General features: G+C 32.9%; 1 protein-coding gene across 2 annotated transcripts in view; it reads left to right on the top strand.

Annotated features, from left to right (window-relative positions):
• The first annotated feature begins 16,191 nt into the window (after positions 1–16,191).
• LOC110091870 (phosphatidylinositol/phosphatidylcholine transfer protein SFH8) overlaps positions 16,192–25,749 on the top strand; it is a 34,553-nt gene continuing 24,995 nt past the window's right edge. Inside the window, exons 1-4 of one of the 2 annotated variants that reach the window (XM_020816134.2) lie at positions 16,192–16,351; positions 16,613–16,799; positions 17,661–17,964; positions 18,387–18,486. In XM_020816134.2, coding sequence (XP_020671793.1) covers positions 16,766–16,799; positions 17,661–17,964; positions 18,387–18,486 — 438 coding nt within the window. In that variant the 5' untranslated portion in view covers positions 16,192–16,351; positions 16,613–16,765. The other variant, XM_028695088.1, reaches the window with a different exon arrangement.

Here is a 25,749-nt window from a genome sequence, read left to right as displayed (position 1 = left end):
TAGTTTTTTAGATAAGACCTACCAAAATATTCGCCCCATTTCAAAGGACTTTATGATCTGAGTTTTGATTTCCCATAGGAGCAAGCCTTTATGGTTAATTATCCCTCCTAATAATGAGAGAGCACTTTCGATTAAGGCTAGTCGTTGGATAGGCACTATGTACCCAACATATAGTAACAATTGCTTTTAAGGTTTGAAAATGAGACTATCAAGGTTTCTAAGATTATAAATTTATCACTTTTTATTTAAAGTGGGTGATGGGGGGAATAATGACGGACTCGATCAAGATTCCATGATTTTATCATCCTCAGTTGTCATGATCCCTAATCTACATAGTCAAAAGATATAGTCGACCCAACCTAATCGAAGGATCCTTGTCGGAAGCCATGAGTTACATTATCCAAGGGTAACTTATAAACTTAGGGTGAGTGTTTGCCTAAGGATACATATTTGAGTCAACATTAACTAACAGAGGGTTTTGTGTACTATCAAGTATACATTATGATTCATTACTCAAAGGTTTGAAATCATTGGGGAACATACGTGCTCTAGCAATGACCTTATTTTTTGTACCATTTGGTAGGAAAACCATCTGGTCAGAGGGTCTCGATCATAACAATTTACTTGTAGTGTCATTTGACAGCGAAATCACAAGTTAAAGGACATGTATCACGTCCTTACTGGCGTTAGACTGTTTGAGAATGAATCATATGTGAGCTAAAGTTAAGCTTAAATTTATCACTCCTAACAAACTGTTGCAAAGTGCGGATATATTTTGCTTTAAAATTTTAAGGTGTTTACTTTCATTTTAAATTTTAAGTTTTATTAAATATCAAATTTTGAGTTTTTATTGAGATTTAAACCCCCTACTTGTACACTTTGTCATTTAGGACCATTTCTTGGAGATTTATGTGGACCCCTCCAGCTGAGATTTACTTTCAACATAACCATCATTGGGTTAACGTTAATATCACTTTTAAAATATTTGTATTTTTGTAGTACTTTGGGAGGCATCTTAAAAGTTTAAGATCTCCCCCCGTTAAGATTTTCTTTCAACACAGCCATCATCAAGGATTTTAGATAAATTCATATAATGATTTGAACCCTATAAATTTTGTTTGCTCGCTAACAGAGGATCGGGTAAGAATATTAATTTTATTTATAGAGATTATAATATAAGCATTAAGACCGAGAGTATATATTTCATGATAAATTTGATTTAAATAGGCCTTTAAGGCCTAGTGTAAACCAAAATATCAAGTTTCTCAATGCATTTTAAAATTGTACATTTGTCTTATCAACCCTGGTTCTTTTGAGGAGGATCGGAATTGAAAATTTAGAGAACTCATTTTTTTTTTATTTTAACACGCGCAACATTTTCAGACCTGAATTTAAGCGTTTCGTGCAGTAGTCAAAGTGCCTGCGGTCTTCCATCTTTAGAACCTATCTTTTCTTGTAACTTTAGTACATTTGTACTTCACATTGTTAAATCTAAGCTGTCCCTTGACATTTTGATCCCACGACTAGGTTAAAAATCCATGGGAGGCTCACCTATTAAGTGAATTTTTTTTCGGCGACCAGAACCACCAAAAAATCGTCAGAAAATGCCCTAAAATTAGCCATCCCGATCCTTCCATTTCATTTACTCGCATCCTCCTCTCTCTCCTATGCGACAGTCGCCCCAGTCTCCTTGCGATATTCATGATCGAGATGCTCCCTCCTATCGCCGTCGACAAGCTCCCTCTTACCGAAGATATTGCCACCACTCCGGCATCAAGGAATGACCGAATATCTCGCTCCCACTCCTACGCAAAGCTGACGTCTGAGTCCGTAACCGTAGGTTTGAGTTTTTTAATTTTCTTATCCTGTTAGGTTAGGTTGTGACATCATATATATGAATAATGTGAGCTTGAATATGATGCTTGAACTCTAAATTATATAGTTGAATAGTGTGAGCTTGAATAGTATGAGTAGTTGAATAGTGACTTCTTAGTGTACTTATTTTTTCTATATAGTCTTATTAAAATACCACTTTATTAGGGAGGTGACATCTAAAAAATATCATACAAAAGAAAACACTTAGAAAAGTTCCACTCTCTTTGTGAAAGTCAAATGGGCTAGCACACTTTATCTAAGATAACACACATGACTAAATGTAAGTAAGCAGAATCAACATGCATATAATAACACTAAGTTTATGTGAAAAAAAATCTAAATTAGAGAAAACAAATCATGGGGTTTTAGCATAACTAAACCTTCACTATACATAATAGGTTAATAATACTTTCTTTTTTGGAAGAGTTCTAGAAGATTAGATATATCAACCAAATATAATTGTTGGCATTCATTTAGATGAAATATATATGCTTACATATACAATAAATTTCAATAAAGGTTGGCCCATAACATTACAAACACCATTCTATATAGGGATTGAACCAATGAGGAATTATTTCACTAAATCAAGACCATTATCTTATAATTAATTTTAAGAGGATCAATATAATGAAAATTGAGGAATGACCCTTGAATGCTCCCTATAGTCTTTGCCATCCTTACTTCCCTTCTCTTCTTATCTCCCAATTTCCTCTATTTTTCTTATTTAAATATTAAGTTTCCTTTATGGATTTATTCTCAATCATCTCTTACTCATAAGTCAATATGTTGGGGAAATCCTTAAGCATAATCATTCCATCAATGGTATTGCAAGTAAGAATTGTTAAGATCAAGTTACATGGAAGAAAGGAAGACATGACTTTGTAAGAGAAAGAAAAGAAATAATTCAAAAATAAACGGACTTAAGGCTCAACATGTGGTTTAATTCGTATTTTGGTGAAATAAATAAAATTCATAACATTAAAGCTAACGAATTGGGTTAGATAGTTCTCTAAGAATTTCTATAAGATGGTTGTGAGACCTACAATGCTTTATTATGAGACCTATAATACATTCCAATTCAAGTAAAGTATACTAGTTTGACCGTATAATACGTACACTTATTCAGGGTGCATATCTTCTAATAATTGATTGATAACTATGTAGGGGGATGTTTGCTTCAATGTCCAAATGACTATCCAATAAGAAAGTATTGGATATATAATAGATTATTATCGGGTCGAAGAGGATTGACAGATGAATTTATATAGGGAGTTGAGACTTTCATTCAAGTTGTATCTCAACTGCCTTCCTTTAAGTTCGATAAAATATTTAGATATCCATATTCGAAGCATAAAAATCAAGCATTCCTCAAGCCCGATGACGAGAAGCTTGATTTATATCATAGGAGATTTCTTCCAGACTACTCGATTTGGACCTCACATGGCGAGTATGAGCCACACAGAGATACTCATACAGGTTCATCCACAACATTTGAAACATTTGATGAAGATCAAATGATTAGACCATATGAAGAATTTTTTTTTGATGTAGCATGTCCTAATTTAAGGGATAGTATGGAAGAGCCACTAAATGCAGAAACCAAAAAATTCTTTGAGTTACTACATGCAGCTTAAAAACTAATTTGGGACGGTTGTAAAACTCATTTGGAATTATTGATTGTAGTGAGGATGCTAAGTATTAAAACTAAATATAATATTCCTCATAATTGTTTCAATGACTTCATTGGTATTATCAAGGAAACTAATCCAACAGATAATTTAATTTTCTCAAATTTATATCGAACGAAGAAATTAGTATCCCAGTTGGGTCTCACTGTTATAAAAATTAATTATTGTATCAATAGATATATGTTATACTACAAGGATGATGTAACATAAGTTTATTGTCGCACCTGCAATGCGCCTCAATTTAAGTCAAACTCAAGAAAATAACATCATTAAAAGAAAGATGTTCCATATTCCCATTTATTTTATTTATCGATCATTCCAAGACTTCAGCGACTCTATGCATCAATGAGTTCATTATGTCATATGAGATGGCATAAGGAAAAATTAGCAAACAGTGGTATTCTTTCTCATCCATTAGATGCTAAAGCATAGAAATATTTTGAGTAAGTGCATGCTTCATTTACTACTGAATCTCGCAATATAAGATTGTGATTATATACCGATAATTTTACCCTATATAATTAAGCAATTATACTGTACTATTGTTGGCTAGTTATACTAACACAATAAAACCTTATACCAGAGATGTGTATGACTACTCTGTATATATTCTTAACACTTATAATATCTGGAACACATAATCCAAAAGTAAAAAAACTGATATTTTTGGCAACCATTAATTGATGATCTCAAGTTATTATGAGAAGAATGTGTTTTCACATATTACATCTCAACAAAATAAAATTTTCTCCTTCAAGCTTCATTGATATGGACTATTGGCGATTTTTCAGCTTATGATATATTGTCTGGTTGGAGCACAGCAGGAAAATTAGCTTGCCCTTACTATATGAAAAATACTAAAGCTTTCACACCAAAACATGGAGGGAAAATATTTGGTTTGATTGTCATTATATGTTCTTACCTATTGATCATCAATTTCAGAGGAATAATGAAGCATTCATTAAAAATAGAGTTGAGAGGTCACCTCCTCCACCTAGATTAAGTGGTGATGATGTACTACAGAGATTTTTTGACTTTTTAATAATTAATTATTTTCCAATGTTATCAGAGATTAAATTTTGAGGATATGGTATTCAACATAATTAGATTAAAACAAGTATTTTGTGGACATTACTATATTGGAGAACTAAATTGATAAGACATAATCTGAATGTTATGCATATTGAGAAGAACTTTATGGATAACATTTTTAATATAATTTTGGATGTTAAAGGTAAGAGTAAAGCTAATGTCAAAGAAATGATGGACATTAAAGAGTACTGTGGGCAAAAAAAATCTAGAGTTAGTAACAAGGCAAAATAATGAAGCTCAAAGCACATTACTCTTTCATGTCAGAGCAAAAAAGACCAATATGTCAGTGGTTTAAATGTTTAAAAATGTCTGATAGTTATGGATCAAATTTAAGTCGATGTGTTAACCTAAAATCTACGATATTATTTTGACTAAAAATTCATGATTATCACATAGTTATGGAGGTTATTCTTTCCATCATAGTATATATGTTACCATATTATATATCAAATCCATTGATTGAGCTTAGCATTTTCTTCAAAGACCTATGTTCATCTAAACTAAGCAAAGATGCTTTACGGAAGAGCGAGGAGAACATACCAATCATCCTCTGCAAGTTATAAAATATATTTCCCCATAGATTTTTTGATTATATGGAACATCTTTCATTCCATCTACCTTACGCAGCTAGAGTTAGTGGACATGTGCAATATCCTTGGTTGTATCCTTTCGAGAGGTAAAATATATTTTTTATTAATTTTTTAATATTTTTGCACAAGTTGAAAACATATGTTTAGTAACTTGATAATTATAATTATTTAATAAATATTTGAACAAGTTGAAGAAATATATTAAGAATAAAACACGATTAGAATGATCGATATGTGAAACATATTTGTCTCAAGAAATCACTCACTTCTGCTCCTACTACTTCGAGCCCCATATAATGTGTACAAAAATAAAGATTGGTCGTAATATGGACTTTGATGTATAAGAATAATCGTAGGCTGCACTATTAGTATTTAGAAGTCATGGAAAGCTTAGTGACAAATGTGTTAAAGGATTTCTCAATGATTAAGAAATCAAAACAACAAATTTATATGTGTCATTGAACTATGAAGAAGTTCAACTAATCTTAGAGTAAGTTCTTGCATAATGTGCATAATGAGTAATATTTATTTGAAATACTAAAATATTATTTGGATGATTTATCATGAGATATTTTGTAAGCAATTTGCCTCTAACATATTCTACAGATATTGAGCAAGTTGTTGCAAATGAATTCCTAATTTGGTTTAGATCTTATGTGAGCTCATAAATTTTAAAATTTTTATTTGAATTATATCTTATTTAATACTAAAAATACTAATATTTAAAAAAAATAGTACATAACATTGATAACAATTATTTCGATAAAGGTTTGCAAGCACTAGCATGAGGCCCAATATAAAAAGTAAAGACATGGTCAATATATATAATGAATGGGTCCATATTTCATACCAAGTTATGTAGTGAGAGAAGAAAAGATGAAAATTATGGAGTATGTGTTAGAGGGAATACTCATGAAGAAGCTGAGTGAGATTATTATGGTATTATGAATGAGGTTCTTAATCTGGAGTACTAAGGCAAAGATGAGAACTTTGTATGCTTATTTAACTGTCAATGGTATGATCAAGTACATAATAGAGGCATAAGGGTTCATCCTATGTATGGTTTAGTAGATGTAAAACATAGTAGAAGATACTAAAATTTTGAATCATTTGTCTTAGCAAGTCAAGCTATTCAAGTTTATTTCAGTAAATATCCTAGTGGTCATATGGATAAATAAGATTGACTAGCTATCATAAAAATAAAAGCATGGGGGATAATTGATCAATAATACATTATAGTAACTGCACATCAAGAGGATGAGATGTCAAGTTGTAGGCCTGTTGAAATTGAGGAGATGCCAACTATAACCCCTAGTATTAAAATGCAGTTAGAAGATATAAATAGTTCAACTAACTCATCAAGCGAGAACGATGATGAAAGTGAAGATACCCTGGAGAGCAATGAAAATATTTCTAATTCTGAATAGTTTTTGTAATTTAGAATTATAGTTTTTATAATTTAGAATTATAGAATTATAGTTTTTATACTTATATAATTGTATTTTTTTAAAACATATCATTCTTATAATGTCTCTTGTCAAATTTATTTTGAATGTTAATCATTATTATGTATTATATAATTTTTTATTTTTATAATCCATATTATCTATTCTGTATTATTTATTTTTAATAAATTATAATGCTTTACTAATTACATATTTTAATAAAGATGGCTTTAGGTGACGATCCTCCTCATAGATCCATCATCTCAAAGTTTTTTTTTGAAAAAAGTTGAGTGTTGGACCTAATAGACCTAAACAGCCTGATGAAAGTGAGGAGAAGAGATCAGTTTCACCAGTTATACCATCTCCACCACCACCTAGGAGTCAGCAGTAGTCCCCTAGTGAGCAGGGTCAAGGTCAGTCAGATTCACCTGCTGTTGTACCACCACCCTTTCTTGGGTACTTTCCTCCTCCATCGATGAGTTCTTGATTTTCCTCTCCAGATTAAGCACATGCAGCTCCATTCTATCCATATTACCCTCCAGGAGCATCACAAACTGGTGCATCCACCGCCCCTTACCCTCCTTACCCCCACCCATATTATTACCCATATATGATGCAGCCAGAACATGGTTGACCATCTAGACCAACAGAGGTTGATGCTAAGGATCATGCAACTACAACATATAAGTGTCAATACATTAAGCCTGAGGGTGATACGCAAGTTTGATTTATGTTGTTAAGTTTATTATATTTTAATATATTATATGTTATTGACAAAAAAATTAACATACATCTTCAATCCTTCAAGGCCACCTACCCATAAGATTCAGGATATCATAAGGAACAAATATGATGCTCCTTACTTATCATGGAAGAAGATCCTAAAGGAAATTAGGGATATATGGTTTGGAGAATTTCAGATGTACTTATTTGGCATGAATTAAAATATTTGATTTAATTATAATAATATTTTTTTATGCCTATATTTTTTACAAAATGATTTTAGATGGTTGCTTGAGCATAACACGAGGATCAGAATAAATTGTGAGAGGAGAGGTTAGGGACATATTCATGGATATTAAAAAGTCTAGATAACATCTAATATTGATTGGAGATGGTGTATGGGCAGATCTGAGTAAGGCTTGGGTGAGCCCTGAGTTCATAAAAATAAGAGAGCAGAATAAGCAGAATATAACATCTAATTGTGGGGGTTTATGAAGCTCTTTTTATACTGGTAGTCTTGTTCCTCATACGGAATATAGATGACGAATGATAAAAGCTTTGAATTAGTTTAATAAATATATGTATATTATTTTAAATATATCTTCTATTTTTAGAAAGAGTTTATTGGTCAGGAGCTGATACCATTGGAGTTGCATACGAGGACTCACCAATATCAAGCTGACCATCAGTAGGTTGATGAAAAGGCTAAAAAAGCTCATATGAGTATAATTTTTTAGAGTTTGGGAATATAAATTTAATATTACAAAATTCATTCTAATATAAATATATTTTATGAATTTATTCTCGTAGGATGATTTTGTACGAGCTCAGGAATGTCGTTAGTCCACTGGTGAGGGATCATCTTCAGGATCAAACCAGTATTCTGAGTATCATGCATGATCAGATGTTGTTGGAAGAAGGAAGAGGGGGAGGGTATATGGCTTGGGTTTGTAAGGCTATGCTTATGATGGCAGTTCATCCACCTCAGTATTTTATGATCCTAGTGGAGCTGAAGAAAGTGTAAGCCAGAGGGTTACAGTGCCTACGAGAGAGATAAAAGAGATGAGAAAGGTTCAAAATGAGATACAAGCACAACTACGATCCCATAGAGATGAAAATCAAAATAAGAAAGAGCAAGAGCAGCCACATACATCACTAGATAGCGAGGACACAGAGGAGGATTAGTACTCTTACTTATTTGATGAACTTATATGTGAACTTATTTGGTTTAAATAATTGGTTTGATGAATTTGTTGTATTTAAGCAAGGATTTTATTTTTTTGGTTATGAACTTATTATGAGTTTTTTTGTTTTGATGAATATATTTGTGATAATTGTCGTGATTGATTATAGTGGCATGTTGCTCATATTTATAATAATTGTTGCATTTTCTATACAGTTTTAGAGTTTAGGGTGAAATTTAATAAATATAGAGGGGAGGCTGTCAATTTTTTTTCATATGCTACAGGTTTTTCAGCGATTAACCAGTGGTTAGGCCACTGAAAATTTTGATAATGTACGGTTAATTATAGCCGCCGGAAGTTCACTAAAGCCATCGTACGTACCCGTAGTTTGCCTGCAATTTATGGCAGTTTTTCGACAATAAGCCGGCGGTTTAGCCGTCGGTAATTCCTTTAGTTATGACTGCCAGTAAACTACTAGTTATTTACCAGCAGTTTACCGGCAATCGCCGATGGTCGACCGACGATAATCCGATGGTTTGGCCGCCAGAATGATCCAGCCAAATCGGTCGTTGAACAGCTGGTATGCCACCGATAAATAACCGATGGTCACCGGCATTACGACTGTCGGAAAAAACCAGTGGTATAAACCATCGAAAAGCCACTGGTGCGTAGAACCGCTGAAATAGGACTGCCGGAAACTATTTTCTACACGATTTTTAGCAGCAATTTTTTAACTGCCGAAAAGCCACCGATTTTTTACAAAACTGCCTTAAAGCTTATACTAACCGCCGAAAAAAAAAACCGCCGGTGATGAGAAATTTTCCTGTAGTGTGGGAAATCTATTTTTGAATTAGTTGATCTTTCCAGTCTTAATTTATAAATTAAGGCTCAGTTTTTATATTATTTTTTATGGTAGATGGGAAATTCCCCTATCATTCCTCATTTATATCATGAACATCATATTATTATTGGAGATGACTACTAAATTCTTATGATGCAGCTAAAAAAATACTAAGTTTAAATCTTTCATATTTGACTTTTATAAAGAGAGACATAAAGTCACTTAACACTCTTTAATTTGACATATAAATTACTCTTTATGCTACTCTTACTATGCTTACCACTTTGTTACTGGTGGATTAAAAACTATAGACCAACTGATTAGAAGGAACATTCTCGTTCAAATTTTTTACAGTTTATGTAATGAATATGCATCTCTCCTTTAAATGTGATTATTCATTTGGTATCATCTCCTATTTCATACATTGGGTTGTTAAGTTATTTATTAGACCAAACTTGATGTGGGGTCAATGGAATCTTTATAGTGATGGTAGCAAATTGATTGGTGTACTTTTAGGGTGGTGATGGAATGGTTATTAGGGCAGTGGTGAAGCTAGAATTTGAGTTTTAGGATATATTTTCATTTGAAACTTATAAGGTCAAAAAAAAAAAAAAAGGGTTTTCCTTGGAGAAAAATAATAAGAATTCCATTTCAAAGATTTGGGATGTTAGGGAATTAATAGTGGTACTTTTAGGGATTTTTTATTAGTGGTTGAGTATTTATGAAACTTTTAATTTGGTTACTCACAATAGGAAACCGCTTTTCAATATTAAAATTTATCTATAGTATATTAGGGTTTTTAGTAATTTGAGCCCTTGGAATGATATAAGAGATGTATGGAGCTATTTAAGAAGAGTTTGAATATATTTGAATTTAGGAGATTCTAAGCTTGAGGCTAAGTAAAATAGATAAAAATTGTGACACGAAAGAGGAGGAATAATGGCAAGAAGAGTAGATAACCAAGGACTCACTAAAGTCCTAGAGGATCAGCCACCAAGCCTCACTAACATGCACACAAGTGGATCTTCTTTTCTCTTACCAATATGATGGAGAATATGGTGGGATGGAAGGGGCAACCCCCTGAACATTTGCACATATCAATAAAGAAGCCAAAAAGAAAAGAACAATATAATGCAAATTTGGGCAAACTCACCAAAGTTATTCCAACATAATGATTGGATCACCAAATCCATTATGACATAAACAGAAGTGGATCTTCTTTATTTATACCAATATGAAACAAATGAATTATCCAATGATGGTAGTTTGGACATGGGTCTTATTATTATTTTATGAGAAACCAAGAAATCTCAAAGGAGAGGGCTACCAAGTTATATAAAAGAACTAGAACAACACTAAGAAAAAAAGCTTTAATTAACTTAATTGGTCACCATAATTATCTTATACTAATATGATGTGGTGGTGGGTATTTCTCAAGTTCTACAATTCTTGAAAAAAAAAATAAAAGTTCCTGTCACAAAAACTTTTGGCTTCTATAGTGAGTGAAGTGTGCCTTCATGTTCTTTAACCTTGACTTTTGTAGAGTCCTTTGCTTTGCTACCAAAATAATGTAGGGCCAATGTGATCTTTATGATGATGGCATAACTTGATTGACATCCTCTGAGGGTGGTATTGGAATGGTTATTTGGGTGGCGGTGAAGCTAGAATTTAGGTTTTTTTGACAGATTTATGATGAAAATTGTAAGCTAAAAAAAGATGGATTTCCTTGGAAAAATTAACAAGAAACTCTAGATCAAAGGTTTGGAATGTTATGGAACTAATGGAGATATTTTTAGAGATTTTAGATCAGTGATTGTGTAGTTATTAAACTATTAATTTTGCCACTCACAACTAAAAATTGCTTTTATATATTGGAACTTTGGTTATGGTGTACTGGGATTTTTCGGTATTTGAGGCCTTTGAAGAATATGAGAGATGAATGAGGATATTTAAGAGAGTTTTGAAGAGTTTGGATATATTCGGGGTCAGGGGATGCTAAGGTTGAGGCTAAGCTGCAGAGAAAATTATGTCGGGAAAGAGGAGGAATAATGACAAGAATAGATAATTAAGGACTTACCAAAGCAGTAGATGATGAGTCACAAAACCTCAACAATTAGTAGAGTAACCACAAAGTCTTTCCACACAAAATTTATACAAGTAATTAATTTTTTTATTCAATTCATCAAAAGTACAAAGGTCCTATTTATAGGTCTTTTTCAAGCTTAAATAGATTTGAAAAGCCTTAAGAGCCAATAAAATACTATTACATGTATTAGTGGCATGTCCTAATACTAAAAGAAATAAAATTAAAATCTTCCAAATACATAAAAATATGGATTGGCCACAAATGGCAAGTAAAGTGGTCTTGAAATTAATCAATTTATGAAGTTCTATACCCTTTTAACTTTTATGGCCCATGATCCACCTACCCATCAAGGGGTCTTAAATTAAGCTTTCAAATTATTCACCCATAATTTTAAAAGTTGTATGGGATGTTCATGGACTTGCATGGAATGTTTTGCATGATAACCGGCCCAAATTCTGATGATGGGTCCTAATTTGTGTTATTATCATTTGTCTTTATCTTGGTGCAACATTAGAACCTTTTTGAAATATTGGATTATACTAAGGACTTACCTATCCATTCTAAAGAAAAAAATGTTTATTATCTAATTATATGGTTCTCTCTATATCACATTTGGAAGGAAATAAATAAAATGAGTCTTGTTGGCTTTTATGGAATTCAGATCAAGAAATCCATTTACTCCAAAATCATTAAATGGAAGGAATTTAATGAGATCAAACATCCCATCTCCTAATCTATTGCCATATGGTGCTATAGTCCATTGGGATTTTTTGCTATATTTACTTGGGGATATTTCTAATTTCCATTAGAAAATGTATTGTGTTGTTGGGTACATGCTGATATTGTGGTTGCTACACCCTTTGGTTCAATTGCTTTCTGCTTTCTGTTTTGGCCTTGCATAACAAATTAGACTATTATGAATTATCTCACCATCCATGTGCTAGTTTACCTCTTATGGTCTATATGGAAACCAATAATCCATTTTTGATGCCACAATGAGCGGTGTTTTTTTATTTGGAGAGAAGCAAGCACAAAAAACAAATGGAGTAAGTTTTACACCTCTCTTGGCTGTGGCTATTTTTTTCCTTTTTTGATTAATGGAGAGTTAAACACAATATATCTTGTTGTATAGATGCCTTATGTTCTCATATGTTTGCTAGAACATTAGGTTTATGTACTTGTTTTATTGTGGCAGTTGGTTTGTTTTGTATAGGGTTTTGCTTGGATTTATCGTCTTTGACACTCTTTTGTTTAGTTTGGACCTAGGTTATCTGGGTGTTTTATAATATATGTGTGGATAATGATGAATGAAATTTCTCCACACCCTTCCCCATGGATCGTCTAATCAGTAGCCAAGTTTTTCCTTAGATGGTAGATTTGACAAATATATTTCTTCTTTGAAATTTGTACCGATTTTTGTTATCTAGTATTACTTTTGCTTGTTTTGAGTCTAATTTTATCTTTAGTTTTTTTTCTCTAGAATATTGTTGATTTTGTTATAAATTTCATTCTTCTATTTGCTTCTTGTTGAGTATTGTCTTTTTTGATGAAGCTCACTAGTCTTATCTCTATCATTTTGAGTTGTACTAATTTTATATGTTCGTTCTATTTTCCTAAAGATTATATTTAAACTTTTATGGGGCTGTTTAGCTACTAAAAAGGAATGCATTATAAAAGAAATGCAGTGTAAAAGGAATACTTTGGAGTTCTTTGGATGAATGTAAAAGAATGTATGATTTTACTTTTTTTTTACAGTAAAGTGAATACAATATAAAGTGTAAAACGATTGTGTCCGAGATAATTAGCGGTGGCTGGTGGCTAGAATTAGAATGGTTGTAGGGCGACGTCGATGTGCAGCAATGGGCGGTGGTAATGATGACTAACAGTGGTGGTAGGTGGCTGCGGCAGTAGTGGGCGGAAGTGGTGATAGTCGGCGGTCAGTTGCGGAGGTGGACGGATGCATCGACAGTGGCGATGAGCAGCGATGATGGCGGTCGTCATGGATGTGGTGGCTAGCAGCCAACAGCAGGGTGGAGGTGGAAATGGTGGCCGCCGTCGCCTTGAATAAGATTAAATTATTGGATGAGAACTGTTTTTGTTCTCATTCAAAATTGGGCAAGAATTGTTTACTTAAAAAATGAACTAGAATAGAATATTCATGCATTGACTTTACTTTATCTTGCATTTATTTTTCATCAAATCACACATCTAATTTTTCAAAATCTATATATTCACTCTATTTTTCACACATCTTACTTTCACCCAAATAGCCCTTTAAATAATGAATGAAATTCAGCATGATGAAGGAAGCAGCATGCAGGCCTCATCATTGTCCAGACCCTCAAAAGAAAGCCTACCAACAAATTCCATACTAATCCCACGAATCATCAACCAAGCGACAGATTACAGATAAGAATCACCAACCGGCAACAAAACAGGAGAAGGAAGGATCCCACCAAGACAAAAAAAGCTCCCAGTATAACATTATAGACATCACATCCATCAACCAGTAGGCTTACAAAAAATCCTTTCTTTCACCCAATTCCCTTTCTTCCAGCTCGAGATTTTGTTCTTAAGAACTCTCAAGATTTTTTTAAACAAGGTAACCACGCAAATAACCACATTGTTAAATCGCCTGCCATTTCTCTCAATCCACAAATGATACACAATAGAATTGAGAAATAGAAGAACAACACTTTTCAAAATGTGATTGACCATCAGATTCCCAGCAAAATTAAAAGCTTGTGCAATATTTGGCCTCAGATAAAAACTCAGAATAGCAGGAATAATTCTAGTTAGCACCTAAAAGGAATAGTCACATTCAAACAGTAGATGAGTCATAGTTTCCGTAAGAGAACAACAAAGTATGCAACAAGAATCTTGAATGTGAATGTTCCTCTTGAGAAGTTCATCAGCAGTTTTAAGGCCTCCCATGAACGCCATCCAAGAGCAAAATAGAAAACCGATGAGAATGTTTGCGGTGCCAAATCAAAGCAAGAGAAGTAAAAACATCATCCTGGGCAAAACATTCTAAATAAAAGTCTTTGAAGGTTGGTTTTTGTAATTTATTCCAAAGAATGTTGGGACCATCTTGCAGAGAAATTGGAATATCCAAAATATGTTCCCTTAAAGTAGAACAAACAGAAGCAGGTAGAGACCAGCCCATGGCATTAATCCACTCAGAAAGCCTTGCATTAATACCACAACATAATCGAAACTAACAGAAATAGCATTTCCCCCTAACCAGTGATCCCATAAAATAGCAGCATTGCTATTCGGATGAATAGAGAATGAAAAATTAGGCTTAGCTTTCCTAGCCGTGCCAGATAAACTCTTCCAATAAGAGGAAGAATTTGAAACGTTAGGTTTCCAAGGGGATATATATCTTGTATTCATCCAATCAGTGAGAGGGGAAGGAGTATTATACCATATATAAATAACCCCATAGTTATAAGCAAAAATAAGAGCAGGAAAAGAAGCAATGCCAAGACCGCCTTTGGAAACATATTTGCACGTATTAGCCCAAGAGATGAGTTGCAAGTGCCTTTGATTAGACCCACCATAATAAAGAAACTTAGCACAATGCTTGCCAATAGTTTTGATAATGCTTTTAAAAATATAACTCCCACAGATCCAATAAGTAATCGTATTGGTAATTGTATACTTAATGAATTGCATTCTACCTGCAAAGGAGAGCAAATTTGCTTTCAAACTAGAAAATAATCTAGTGATTTTATCCACAAGAGGGCTGAAATCAGAGACTTTGATTCTCCCCAAAGAAATGGGCAAGCCAAGATAGGTAAAGGTGCTAGAAATGTTGGGGATATTAAGGGAATGGGAAATATCAGCAGAACCTGGGAAATTATTTTGAATGATGATAGTACTTTTGTTCAGATTAAGATACAGTCCCGGGCTGTTAGAAAAAATAGATAAAATCCCAGCAAGCCAATCGGCATTAGAGGCATCCGCCTTACCAAAGATAAGTAAATCGTCGGCATACGATAGATGAGTGATCCTGAAGTTCTCATACTTGAAACCCTCAAAAGATTCATGGTGGGAGTAGAATCTATGAGACAGGAGAAAGCATCCATGATTATACAAAATAAATAAGTACTTAGGGGGCAACCTTGTCTGATGACAGAAGAAGAAGAGAAAACCCCCTCCAAAGTCCCATTAACATTAACAGAAAAATTGACATAATTAACACAAGCTTTGATCCAACTGATGAATTGAGAGGGAAAGCCTTTTTGAGCAAGTCTTTCCAAAAGAAACCTTCTAGAAACAGAGTCGAAGGCTTTCCTAATATAAAGCTTCACACAGAAATACTTATTCTTGGATTTCTTTTTCAAGTAGCTTAAAATTTCCCCGACCAAGATGATATTGTCGGTGAAGTATCTTTTAGCAATAAAGGCAGCTTGGTTCTGATGGATGATGGTGGGCATGATGAGCTTCGGGCAACCAGGGAAGTGTTTATCCTGATTTCTGATTATATTGCTTTATGAGTTCTCCCCGATAGAATTTTTCTGTCTTTAGCTTTTCAATTTTTCCTTTTATAAATTTTCTTATTTTTCTTTGATTTTTTTTGGGTTCGTTTTACCTTATTTGTACACCTTACTTTTTATAATGGAATGAGCTAAGCCATCAATCCCCCCCAAAAAAAAAAAAATAATAATTCGGCATGACCCTTAATTTAAGAAAAAACATTTAAGAAAAACGAAGCCACAACTAAACGCTCCTCCGGCCGACAAGCCAAGTGTCAGATGGGACCAGCAGCGTACTGATTCTCCGCCGTGTCCGTGCCGATCGAAATTTGAACCACCTCTGGTATGTTCCATTTTGCTCTTTCAGAAGTAAGAACAAGTCGGCAAACTATCTTTCTCCTCTTTCTCTTTCCTACTGTCATTTGGAAGCAAACTTTAAAAGATATATCAATAAATCCCGAATCTTCCGGCTTTATGCCGGCACTCTGCTTTCCAAAATTTTGCTCCTTCCTTCCACTATTTTTGCTGAATTTTGTTCCAAATCCTTTCAATTCTTTCATACATTGTTGGTGTTGACCCTAGGCGACTGAAAGATAAATTGCAGGTGATCAGCCGGCTAATTGGAGGTCTTTCGTGGATTTTTCTGCTTCATGAGGGGAATGCTGGTTTGTTAATGGTTCTGGAGCTTACGCGTGATAACTTGATCGAGTGACAACTAGGCGCGTTCTCGCCATCAGATCTTATTTCTAAGTTGATCATGTCGGAATCACTAGAACAGTTTGCCTGGTCGCGTGAGTTGAGCATGACCACTTTTTTTAATCATTTAGGAAATTTGGTGTTGGTTGATGTTGTTCCTAATTTAGCTTTTTCGTTTCTATTGCTGAAAATAAGCGGCTTAGAATTGACGTGCTTTGATTCTAGCTGCGCATCTGATTTAACTCGGCTGAAATTTCAGCTTGCACTTCCAAGCATAGGCTCTTTTCAGATATTTAAAAAGAATTAGATTTTCGTTCAAACAAGTTTTCAAAACTTCAAGAGTAGCTGTTCTGATCGGAACTTGTTGGTTTTACCTCTTAATTTCCCTGGTTAAATCCTTCAATGATGGAAAATTCTGAATAAATATTTGATTATTGGTTTAGCCAGTACAAACTGCTTGCAGGAAGAGTTTTGGTTGTTCTTAATAGTAACAACTAATAAACTGAAAATTGTGCTACATGTTTAGTCGAGAATGATTTGTGCAGCACTCATTGTTATGATTTCATCATCAGTAGCCGTTTCCATCTTATCCCAACTATTTTGAATTGATTTTATGAATTGTAATTTTCCATCCGTTTCTAATGAATATCTGAGATATTAAATCTATTCTTTTCAAATCATTTTAAATGACATTTATCATTTTCCATCCGTTTGTGCTTTACTTAATGAATTTTCCTGTGAATTGTAAATAACTATGATTATTTTGTTGCGTCCAAATGATTACTATTCAATATCTCTAATAAACCACCTTAAGGTTTTCTTTTTTATTTGGATTTCCTGTAATTATGCAGATCTTTATGATCTAATGCAACATTTGTCTGGCATCTTTTAGAAATATAGAGTACTACATTTATTCAGTTTTTCTTATTCAGCTATTGGATTTTGATATTTGGTAGGTTTTGATGGCTTCTCTAGTTATGATGAACGTAGAGAACGAAAATCTGATCTGGAATACTCTGAAGATGAAAGGAAATCAAGAAGTGGATCGTTGAGGAAAAGAGCAATTGATGCTTCGACTATATTTAAGCATTCATTGAAAAAGAAGAAGAACAGGAGAAAGAGTGACAATAGGGTTATCTCACTTTCAATCGAGGATATAAGAGATATAAAGGAGCTTCAAGCTGTTGATGCGTTCCGTCAATCATTAATTTTAGATGAGCTTCTTCCATCAAAGCATGATGATTACCATAAGATGTTGAGGTATTTCAATTCTTGTTCCTGTCACTTTGATTTCTCCTGCTACAATGCCCCTGATGAGCTAGTTCTTTCCCTAACGAAATCTTCCTAAAGGTCTCCCCACTTGTCCTCTTATCTCCATGCCATATTAGCTTCTGGAAGGTTATTAGAGAGGAGAAATGTATTTCACTCTCCTCAAAACTAACAAAATTTCAATATTTTCTGGTGAACAAGAACATGGTGGGGCAGTATCACACTTTATATAACATAAAACGTACTGGTGTTGAAAACTGTGTTGAGGGCTGTAAAGTGCATTTTTATATTTGAGATTCTTTTTTGGTCCTAAAAGCATTTCCCTTTGAATGGACATCAAAGTGGATAACCAACCATTTTGTTTTAAGTTCATCTCATATCTTATACTCTTGTAACATATTGTTTAAACTTAGGTTTTTGAAGGCTCGCAAATTTGATATTGAGAAAGCAAAGCAAATGTGGGCTGAAATGCTTCAGTGGAGGAAGGAGTATGGGGCTGATACGATTATTGAGGTAATAATTTTTTTATCGAAGACTTGTTTTGAAAGAGACATTGATGGAGTATTCAAAAGCATCAGGCATCTGATTTCCTAAAAGATTGAGCAACTAATACTTTGTGAAACATCATTTCTTATTAATACTTTTCAATAATAGGAGAATCCAATTGAATTTTGAGCTTAGCTATCTGCGCACACCCTACAGATGTGTCAAATAAATTTTGATTGCATTTGGCCAGTGGAGTCTATTGGTTGGGTGCACACCTTAAAGCTATGCATGTTGGATTCGAATTTATTTGTTGATGATACCCGACCCTACTAGTAGATTGTTAACGAGTTAGAGCTAAAAAACATAGGTGAGTGGTAAGGTTATTAAAATGCAGAGTTTGTGGAAAGCTACTTATCTTTGTATGTAGTCCCAACAATATGAAAGAAAAAAAAAATCAAAGGATCTGAAGATCTTAAAATTTTTTGACAAGCCTTAAAATATGCCTCATCACCCTTTTTTTATGGTTAAGAGGGCTACATGAAAGGCTACACTCAGAAGAAAATGTAAAAAATAGTAAATGATCAACTATTATAGACTGACACTAACACAAGGACTGGCAAGATGGTGTGCACGTTGTGATCTCTATAGGTATAGTTGCAATTTTGTAGGGGAGAGTACATGTTTGACCATGAGTTGATGTTAGATACCGCTTTGCAGGATTATGCTCTCATTGGGTGAGTGCTACTTTAACCATATGACTTTCCTAATTGAGTTCCTTGATGAGAATCTACTAGATACATGCAAGTTACCTATATAAACAGATATGATTATACATTTAGTTTCCCGATTCACTCATTTCTTTTGAAAAAAAATGAATTGTGAATTTAAGAAAAAAATTATTTATTTCTTTGATCTAAAGTATAAAAAGAGAGTAAGAGTTACTGCCATGTCATTATTGTTGCCCGGATCAAATAGCCCAATTTATATATTCTTCATTAAAACTCTTATTTGATGTGTCACACTATAAATATCAATAGGGGGTGGCTATACAACTACACTTCTTTCTTAGCTTTTGGGCAAGTGATGCTCACTTGCTAGAGTTGACTGACTTAAGTCTTCCAAGGCTTGTTGATGCGAGTAATAAGAAGCTAAAGAAAGTCATAATTAATTTTTTTAAAATTTTTAATATATGTTTATTCATTAAAAAAAGATATCTAATGAATGGAGGAGTGTGTTGGTTCCTATTTTTAAGAATAAAGGTTATGCACATGAGTTTGCGGATTATAGAGAAATTAAGTTAATGTGTCATCCATGAAAATTATGAGAGAGAGAGAGTTACTAAGTATAGGTTATGATGCGATACGATTTCTCAAAATCAATTTGGATTCAAGCCGAGTAGGTTTACTATGGAAGTTAGACATTTATTGAGAGATTTGATTGAGAAGTATATAGAAAATAAAGAGGATCTATATATGATATTTATTGATTTAGAAAAACATATGATAAAGTTTCAAGAGAAGTGCTCTAGAGAGTTCTAGAAAAGAAATAAATTAATAATGCTTTTAAGTTTTAATCAAGTCATTAAGGATATTTATGCAAGTGCTGTTACTTGTGTTCAAACACAAGCTGGTTTGATCAAGTATTTTCCTATTTCAGTAGGATTACATCAAGGATCAGCTTTTAGCCCATATCATTTTGCTTTAGTCATGGATGTTCTTACTAGTCATTTGCAAGAGGATGTACTTCAATATATGTCTTTTGCTGATGATATTCTTCTTATTGATAAGACTAGAGAGGGCGTTGAAGAAAAACTTGAATTATGGAGGTCAACCTTAGAGTCTAAAGGTTTTTGTTTGAGTAAATCTAAAACCAAATACATGGAATGTAAGTTTAGTAGTAATAGATATAGTGGGGTGTTCGTGAGTTTGGAATTTAAAGTCATTAAAAAGAGTAGATGTTTTAGATATCTCGGGTCTATTATTCAAAGTGATGGTGAAATAGATGGGGATATTATTAGTAGAATTCAAGTTGGATGGTTGAAGTGGAAGAATGCATTGAGTCTATTATGTGGCAGAAAAGTTCCCCTAAATTTTATGGGAAAATTTTATAAGATGGTGGTGAGACCTGCAATGCTTTATGGCATAGAATGTTCGCCATTAAAAGAGTAACATAAAATTAAGTCAAGTGTTGTAGAGATGAGGATGCTCATGTGCATGAGTAGATTCACTCTTAGCGGCAGAATGCGAAATGAGTATACACATGAAAAGGTTGGAGTAACTCCAGTGGCATATAAGATTAGAGAGAGTCTCCTTAGATGGTTTGGTCACATAAAACATTGGCCTTCCAATGATTGGGCATATGTAAATTTTTTTTAGAAATGAAATGAAATACATTTTTTTTTGCTTAATCTTCTTGTTTTTGTATTTGTATTCACTTATATTGAGTTGATGTAGGATATTTTCTCTAAGCCATCAACTTGTGCCTTTTGTATGAATGACTAAGGTCGATAATAATTAACATTGAGCTCACTCAATAATGGTTAGTGAATTTTCGAAATGCTTAACTCAACTAAATTGTACAAAAAGTGTAATGGAAACTCAGTTTTTAAAAGGAACATGTTAGTTCTCATCATAATCAAATGATTAAGATGTAGCGTAGTTGAAATGATTATATCTGCTTAAATGAGACCAAGTATTTTACTTGGCAAATCTGGACACAATGGATTTGATTTCAGCAGGTTTTACCAAATGAGTGTGTTGGAGCTTTATACTAAATATATAATGATACACACATCAAGGAGTATTTTCTGACTTGGCTAGTTCATAGAGATAACTCCACTCGTTCAGCTCAGCTAGTTTAATGAACGAATAAGGAACTGTGTAAAATGATATAATAACATTTGTTTATTTATAACTAAGTTTACTTTTAATAAAAATCCTTTGATTGAAATAGATTTCTTTTTAAGTTATTAATTTGGCGTTTAATAAAGGAATATGTAGATATTACTTGTTCGCTGATGACTGATGAATTTATCTTCGTAATGTGCTTGCCAATGGATAGCTTTAACTTGGCATTATGTGTAATAAACCTTAAATTTCAAAAGAGTTATTTTGATTCATAACATTAAAAAAATATTTCAAGAGTCATTTTGAGTCCAAATTATAAACCATCTTCTTCAGAACATAGAATTATTATGCTTTAGTTTTACTAATAAAAAGACCAAAAAAAAAAAGAGCTTTAGTTTTAATAATTTTTTTCCTAATTTTTGGACATTGGTGCAATTCTTAAAGAAATTGACATATGTTGGTACAAGTGAAATTTTTGGGATTGTCATGTGTCCGTTTTGCAAATTGATTTCATCCGATCCTTTTAGATATGCTTAGCGAATTTATGAATATTTTTTCATAATTTTATAGATATCTGGATTTAAAGATATAAATGGATATATATATAAACAATTTGAATAATTACATTTAAATCCTTATATTATTTTATTATAGTATCCTTATACTTGTCAAATGGCTTTGCATTTTTATTTTGCCCAAATTAAAGAACCGATAATAAAGAAAAGGGGAAATTGAGAGAAAAAGAGGAGAGATAAAATAAAAGCCAGGTTTTGAAGGTTATAAAGTCGTTTTTTCTTGTTGGCCCAGTTGAAAAATTTGTTCGCCTCGAGATATAACACACTATGCCTATATCAATTTTTAAAAATATAAAATTTTTATTGAATATTTTGATTACATTTTTATTTCTATTTCTAAAACATGAAGATAACTTTGAACTAGTAAAACTTCGCCGTGTAACTTTTTATATGTTATAGCGATTGAAAATTTTGAATACTTTAAATATTTTCTAAAAATTTTATTTTAGGGGTTTTAAAATTTATACAGCTTTTATTGAATAAAAAATAATTTAGACTTTGAAAAATAATGTTGTAGTAAAATTATAGTTAAAATAATATTTTGTATGATATCTAGTAATTTAGTTATTTATTGAAAATATGCATTTTTACTTGGTAGGATTTTCTATTGCTTACCATTATAGAAAATTGTACAATTATGAGACGTGCTCAATTATGCTTTAATTTCTCGCACGTGATGAAAAATGCATTTATGTGATCAATGTGATTGAGTTATGTGAATTTAGATATGAAAATATAAGTTAAGAGATATAAAGTGTCAAAGTTCTTTGAGACTTTATTTGTGACCAGGAATTCGAACCTAGAAATGTGTAAAAGAATGTCTGTTTGGAGTTATAATGGACCATAATTTTTGATTCTGTCTAAAAGAAAGAGAAATTATGTAGGGAGTTATATAGGGCTAGAATCTTGGATTCTGTCTGAAAGAGGAAGAAATATGTTATTAATTATTCTATGATATGAATTTAATTGCTCAATGATATTTAAAGCTTTGGATAACTCCTATACTTTTGATTTCTTTGCTCAGCATAGTAATTCATTTTATTATATTTATCAGTTTTTTAAATATTAATTGTTTTTTAAATATGTTGAAAATGTTTAATAAAAAAATATTTGAAAATTTAGATCAGTATTTGTGGTCTACTGAGCTATTGTAGGTCACTGTGGTTATTCATTTTATTTTTTAGGATCTAAGAAAGGGAAAGAGCCTATTGATTAGCAGTTCAGGATCTGATTGGAGTTGATAGATATTCTTTTGTTGATTTTTTTACTGTCATGATTAGTTTATTATTTCGTTATGTAGCTTCTGTTTATAGCCATGTACTATAGTGTAGATACATTTTGATGAAATGAAGAAAATCTTGTTGTTGAGTTTACTTATAATACTTTTGATGTTTTTAGTAACTCTATTATCTATTTAAATGTTTTAAACTTTAAATTGGAAGAAGAAATCTGAAGCATTTCTAAAATTAGATCTTAAAAATTGTCTGTCATTGTTTGACATTTTAGGAATTCTGTTGGGTTAGGTTGTGACAAGCTTTTGTGGTATCAGAGCTATAATTTTTGATATGAATTGTAAAATGGAGCTATAAGAAGTGATTTGTAAATTAAGTGAGTTAATTTTTAGTTTGTCTAGTTGTTCATTATTTTTTTTATATGTATATATGTTCAGTTGCATATTCTATATAATATGGATTCATCTTACCCATATATACATATAAGTAGAGTATCAGTCAAGCAGCCCTTGTGCATAGTACGGCTCTAACAGTTAGTTCTAATACAATTTTACATTTTATTAGTTTGATAGCTAAAATGATGGGTGAAGCATAGAGCATATTTATTACTGTTAGATCTTATGATATTGATAGACAAAAGCATATATTTTTGACATTGAAGCCTCTGTGATTTGAAGGCGTTGTTGAGTGCAGAGCAGCAGAGGACTGATTGAGGAGGCTAGAGAAGACTTTTGATGGTATGTAATGTCCTCTTAATAGGAAATTTTCGTTGGCTATTTTTTGTTCGATAGTGAGACAAAGTGCTGGTGGATGAGCCAATAAGAGGAGAAATTTTAGGGGAGTTGAACTCTTTGATTAGCTAGGAGGTGTTTTTTGATGTGTTTCGAGCTTAGTTTGTACCGTCTTTTGCACATCAGCAGATGTAGGAGAACTTTTTGAGATTGGTTCAGGGGAGCATAATGATTATGCAGTATGAGACAAATTTTCCTACTTTGGCTAGATGTACTATGCAGTTGATTAACATTCCTGCAAAAAAGTGCTACAGGTTTCTGAGAGAACTTCAAGATCGTCTGAGACAACCTCTGGTACCATTTCATATTTCTGATTTCTTTAAGCTTGTGGAGGAAGTCTGATTGATTGAAAACGACCTGATAACTACTCAGCAATGGTGGATTCCTAGTAGAATAAGATTTGGTGGCAAGATATCTTGCATTGGATTCTCTGAGAAGAAGAGTATATTTGTATCTAGAGAGTCCAAAACTGTGGACAATTTGTGTCTATAGTAGTTCCGAGTAGGGGCATGATTGTTAGTTCTGGAAGTCCTTTTGATGGGGCACCTGTATGCTAAATTTGTGGCAGATGACATTTTGGCCAGTACTACAGGATGATGGGACATTAGTTTAGGTGCAGTCATGTAGGGTACCAAGTTGCCGAGTGTTCTCATACAAGATTTGATCGATGATCTGAGACTCGATCTGTGAGTTCTATCAGATTAGTAGGAGGCCAAGGGCAGTTTCGCTCCATATATTTTCTAAGGGACTATCTAGTAGAGGTAGTGTTTATAGTTCTATGGTAAGAAGGACATCTGATAGTGGTCACAGAGAGCCTAGTGGTTCTGTCGATCCAGCATTAGTTTATCCATATGTATTTAGTTTGACTCGACAGGAGTCTTGTGATTCTCTAGTTCATCAACAATGTCAAGTTTTGTTTAATTTTGGAGCTAGTCATTCATTTTTCTGAATTTGATGAACAAGATATTCATGAATTATCTAGATTAGTTTGTTATTATGTTCATAAATGATATTTTAGTTTATTTTTCATCTAAGGAAGATTATGCCAGACATCTGAGGATTATTTTAAAGACTTTGAGTCAACATCAGCTATATGTCAAATTCTCCAAATGTGAATTTTGACCGAGGAATTTTACTTTTCTGGGACATATGATAAGTGGTGATGATATTTCAGTAGATCCCCATAAAGTTCAGGTTGTTAATAATTGGCCAAGGCCTACTACTGTATTTGAGGTACGCACTTTTTGGATATAGCTGAATATTAGAGGATGTTGTGAAAGGTTTATCTCAAAAGTTAGTAACTTTTATCTTGACATAGGAGTGTGATGCCAATGTTTAGAGATTAAAAGATTGTTTGAATTCAGCTTTGATTTTGACTATTCTTTCAAGTACCGATAGATTTTAGGTTTTCAGTGATGCTTCACTGAAAGATTTGAGATGCATGTTGATGTAACATAGTATAGTTATTGCATATGCATCTCGACAGTTGAAACCATATGAGAGGAACTTCTTGACATATGATTTGGAACTTGTTGTTGTGGTTTTTTCTTTGAAGATATGAAGACACTATTTAAATGGTATTAGGTGTGAGATATTTATCGATCATCAGAGTTTGAAGTATATATTTATTTAGAAGAATATGAATCTAAGGTAAAGGAGTGGCGTGAGTTGATAAAAAGTTATGATATAACCATTCAGTATTAGCGTGATAAGGCTAATGTGATGGCAAATGCTCTGAGTATAAAATCTTTTGGAGTTTCATTTCTTCAGCTTACTTCTGAAAAGTCTTTGATACGGGATATGGAGAGATTACAGTTGGAGGTTTGCTCTACTGATTGAGATTCTT

Source organism: Dendrobium catenatum, unplaced genomic scaffold (assembly GCF_001605985.2).
Source record: "Dendrobium catenatum unplaced genomic scaffold, ASM160598v2 fragScaff_scaffold_621, whole genome shotgun sequence".
In the NCBI taxonomy this organism is placed as follows: Eukaryota; Viridiplantae; Streptophyta; class Magnoliopsida; order Asparagales; family Orchidaceae; genus Dendrobium; species Dendrobium catenatum.
The sequence above is the reverse complement of the archived record's forward strand: the minus strand, read 5'-3'. Positions and strand labels throughout refer to the sequence as shown.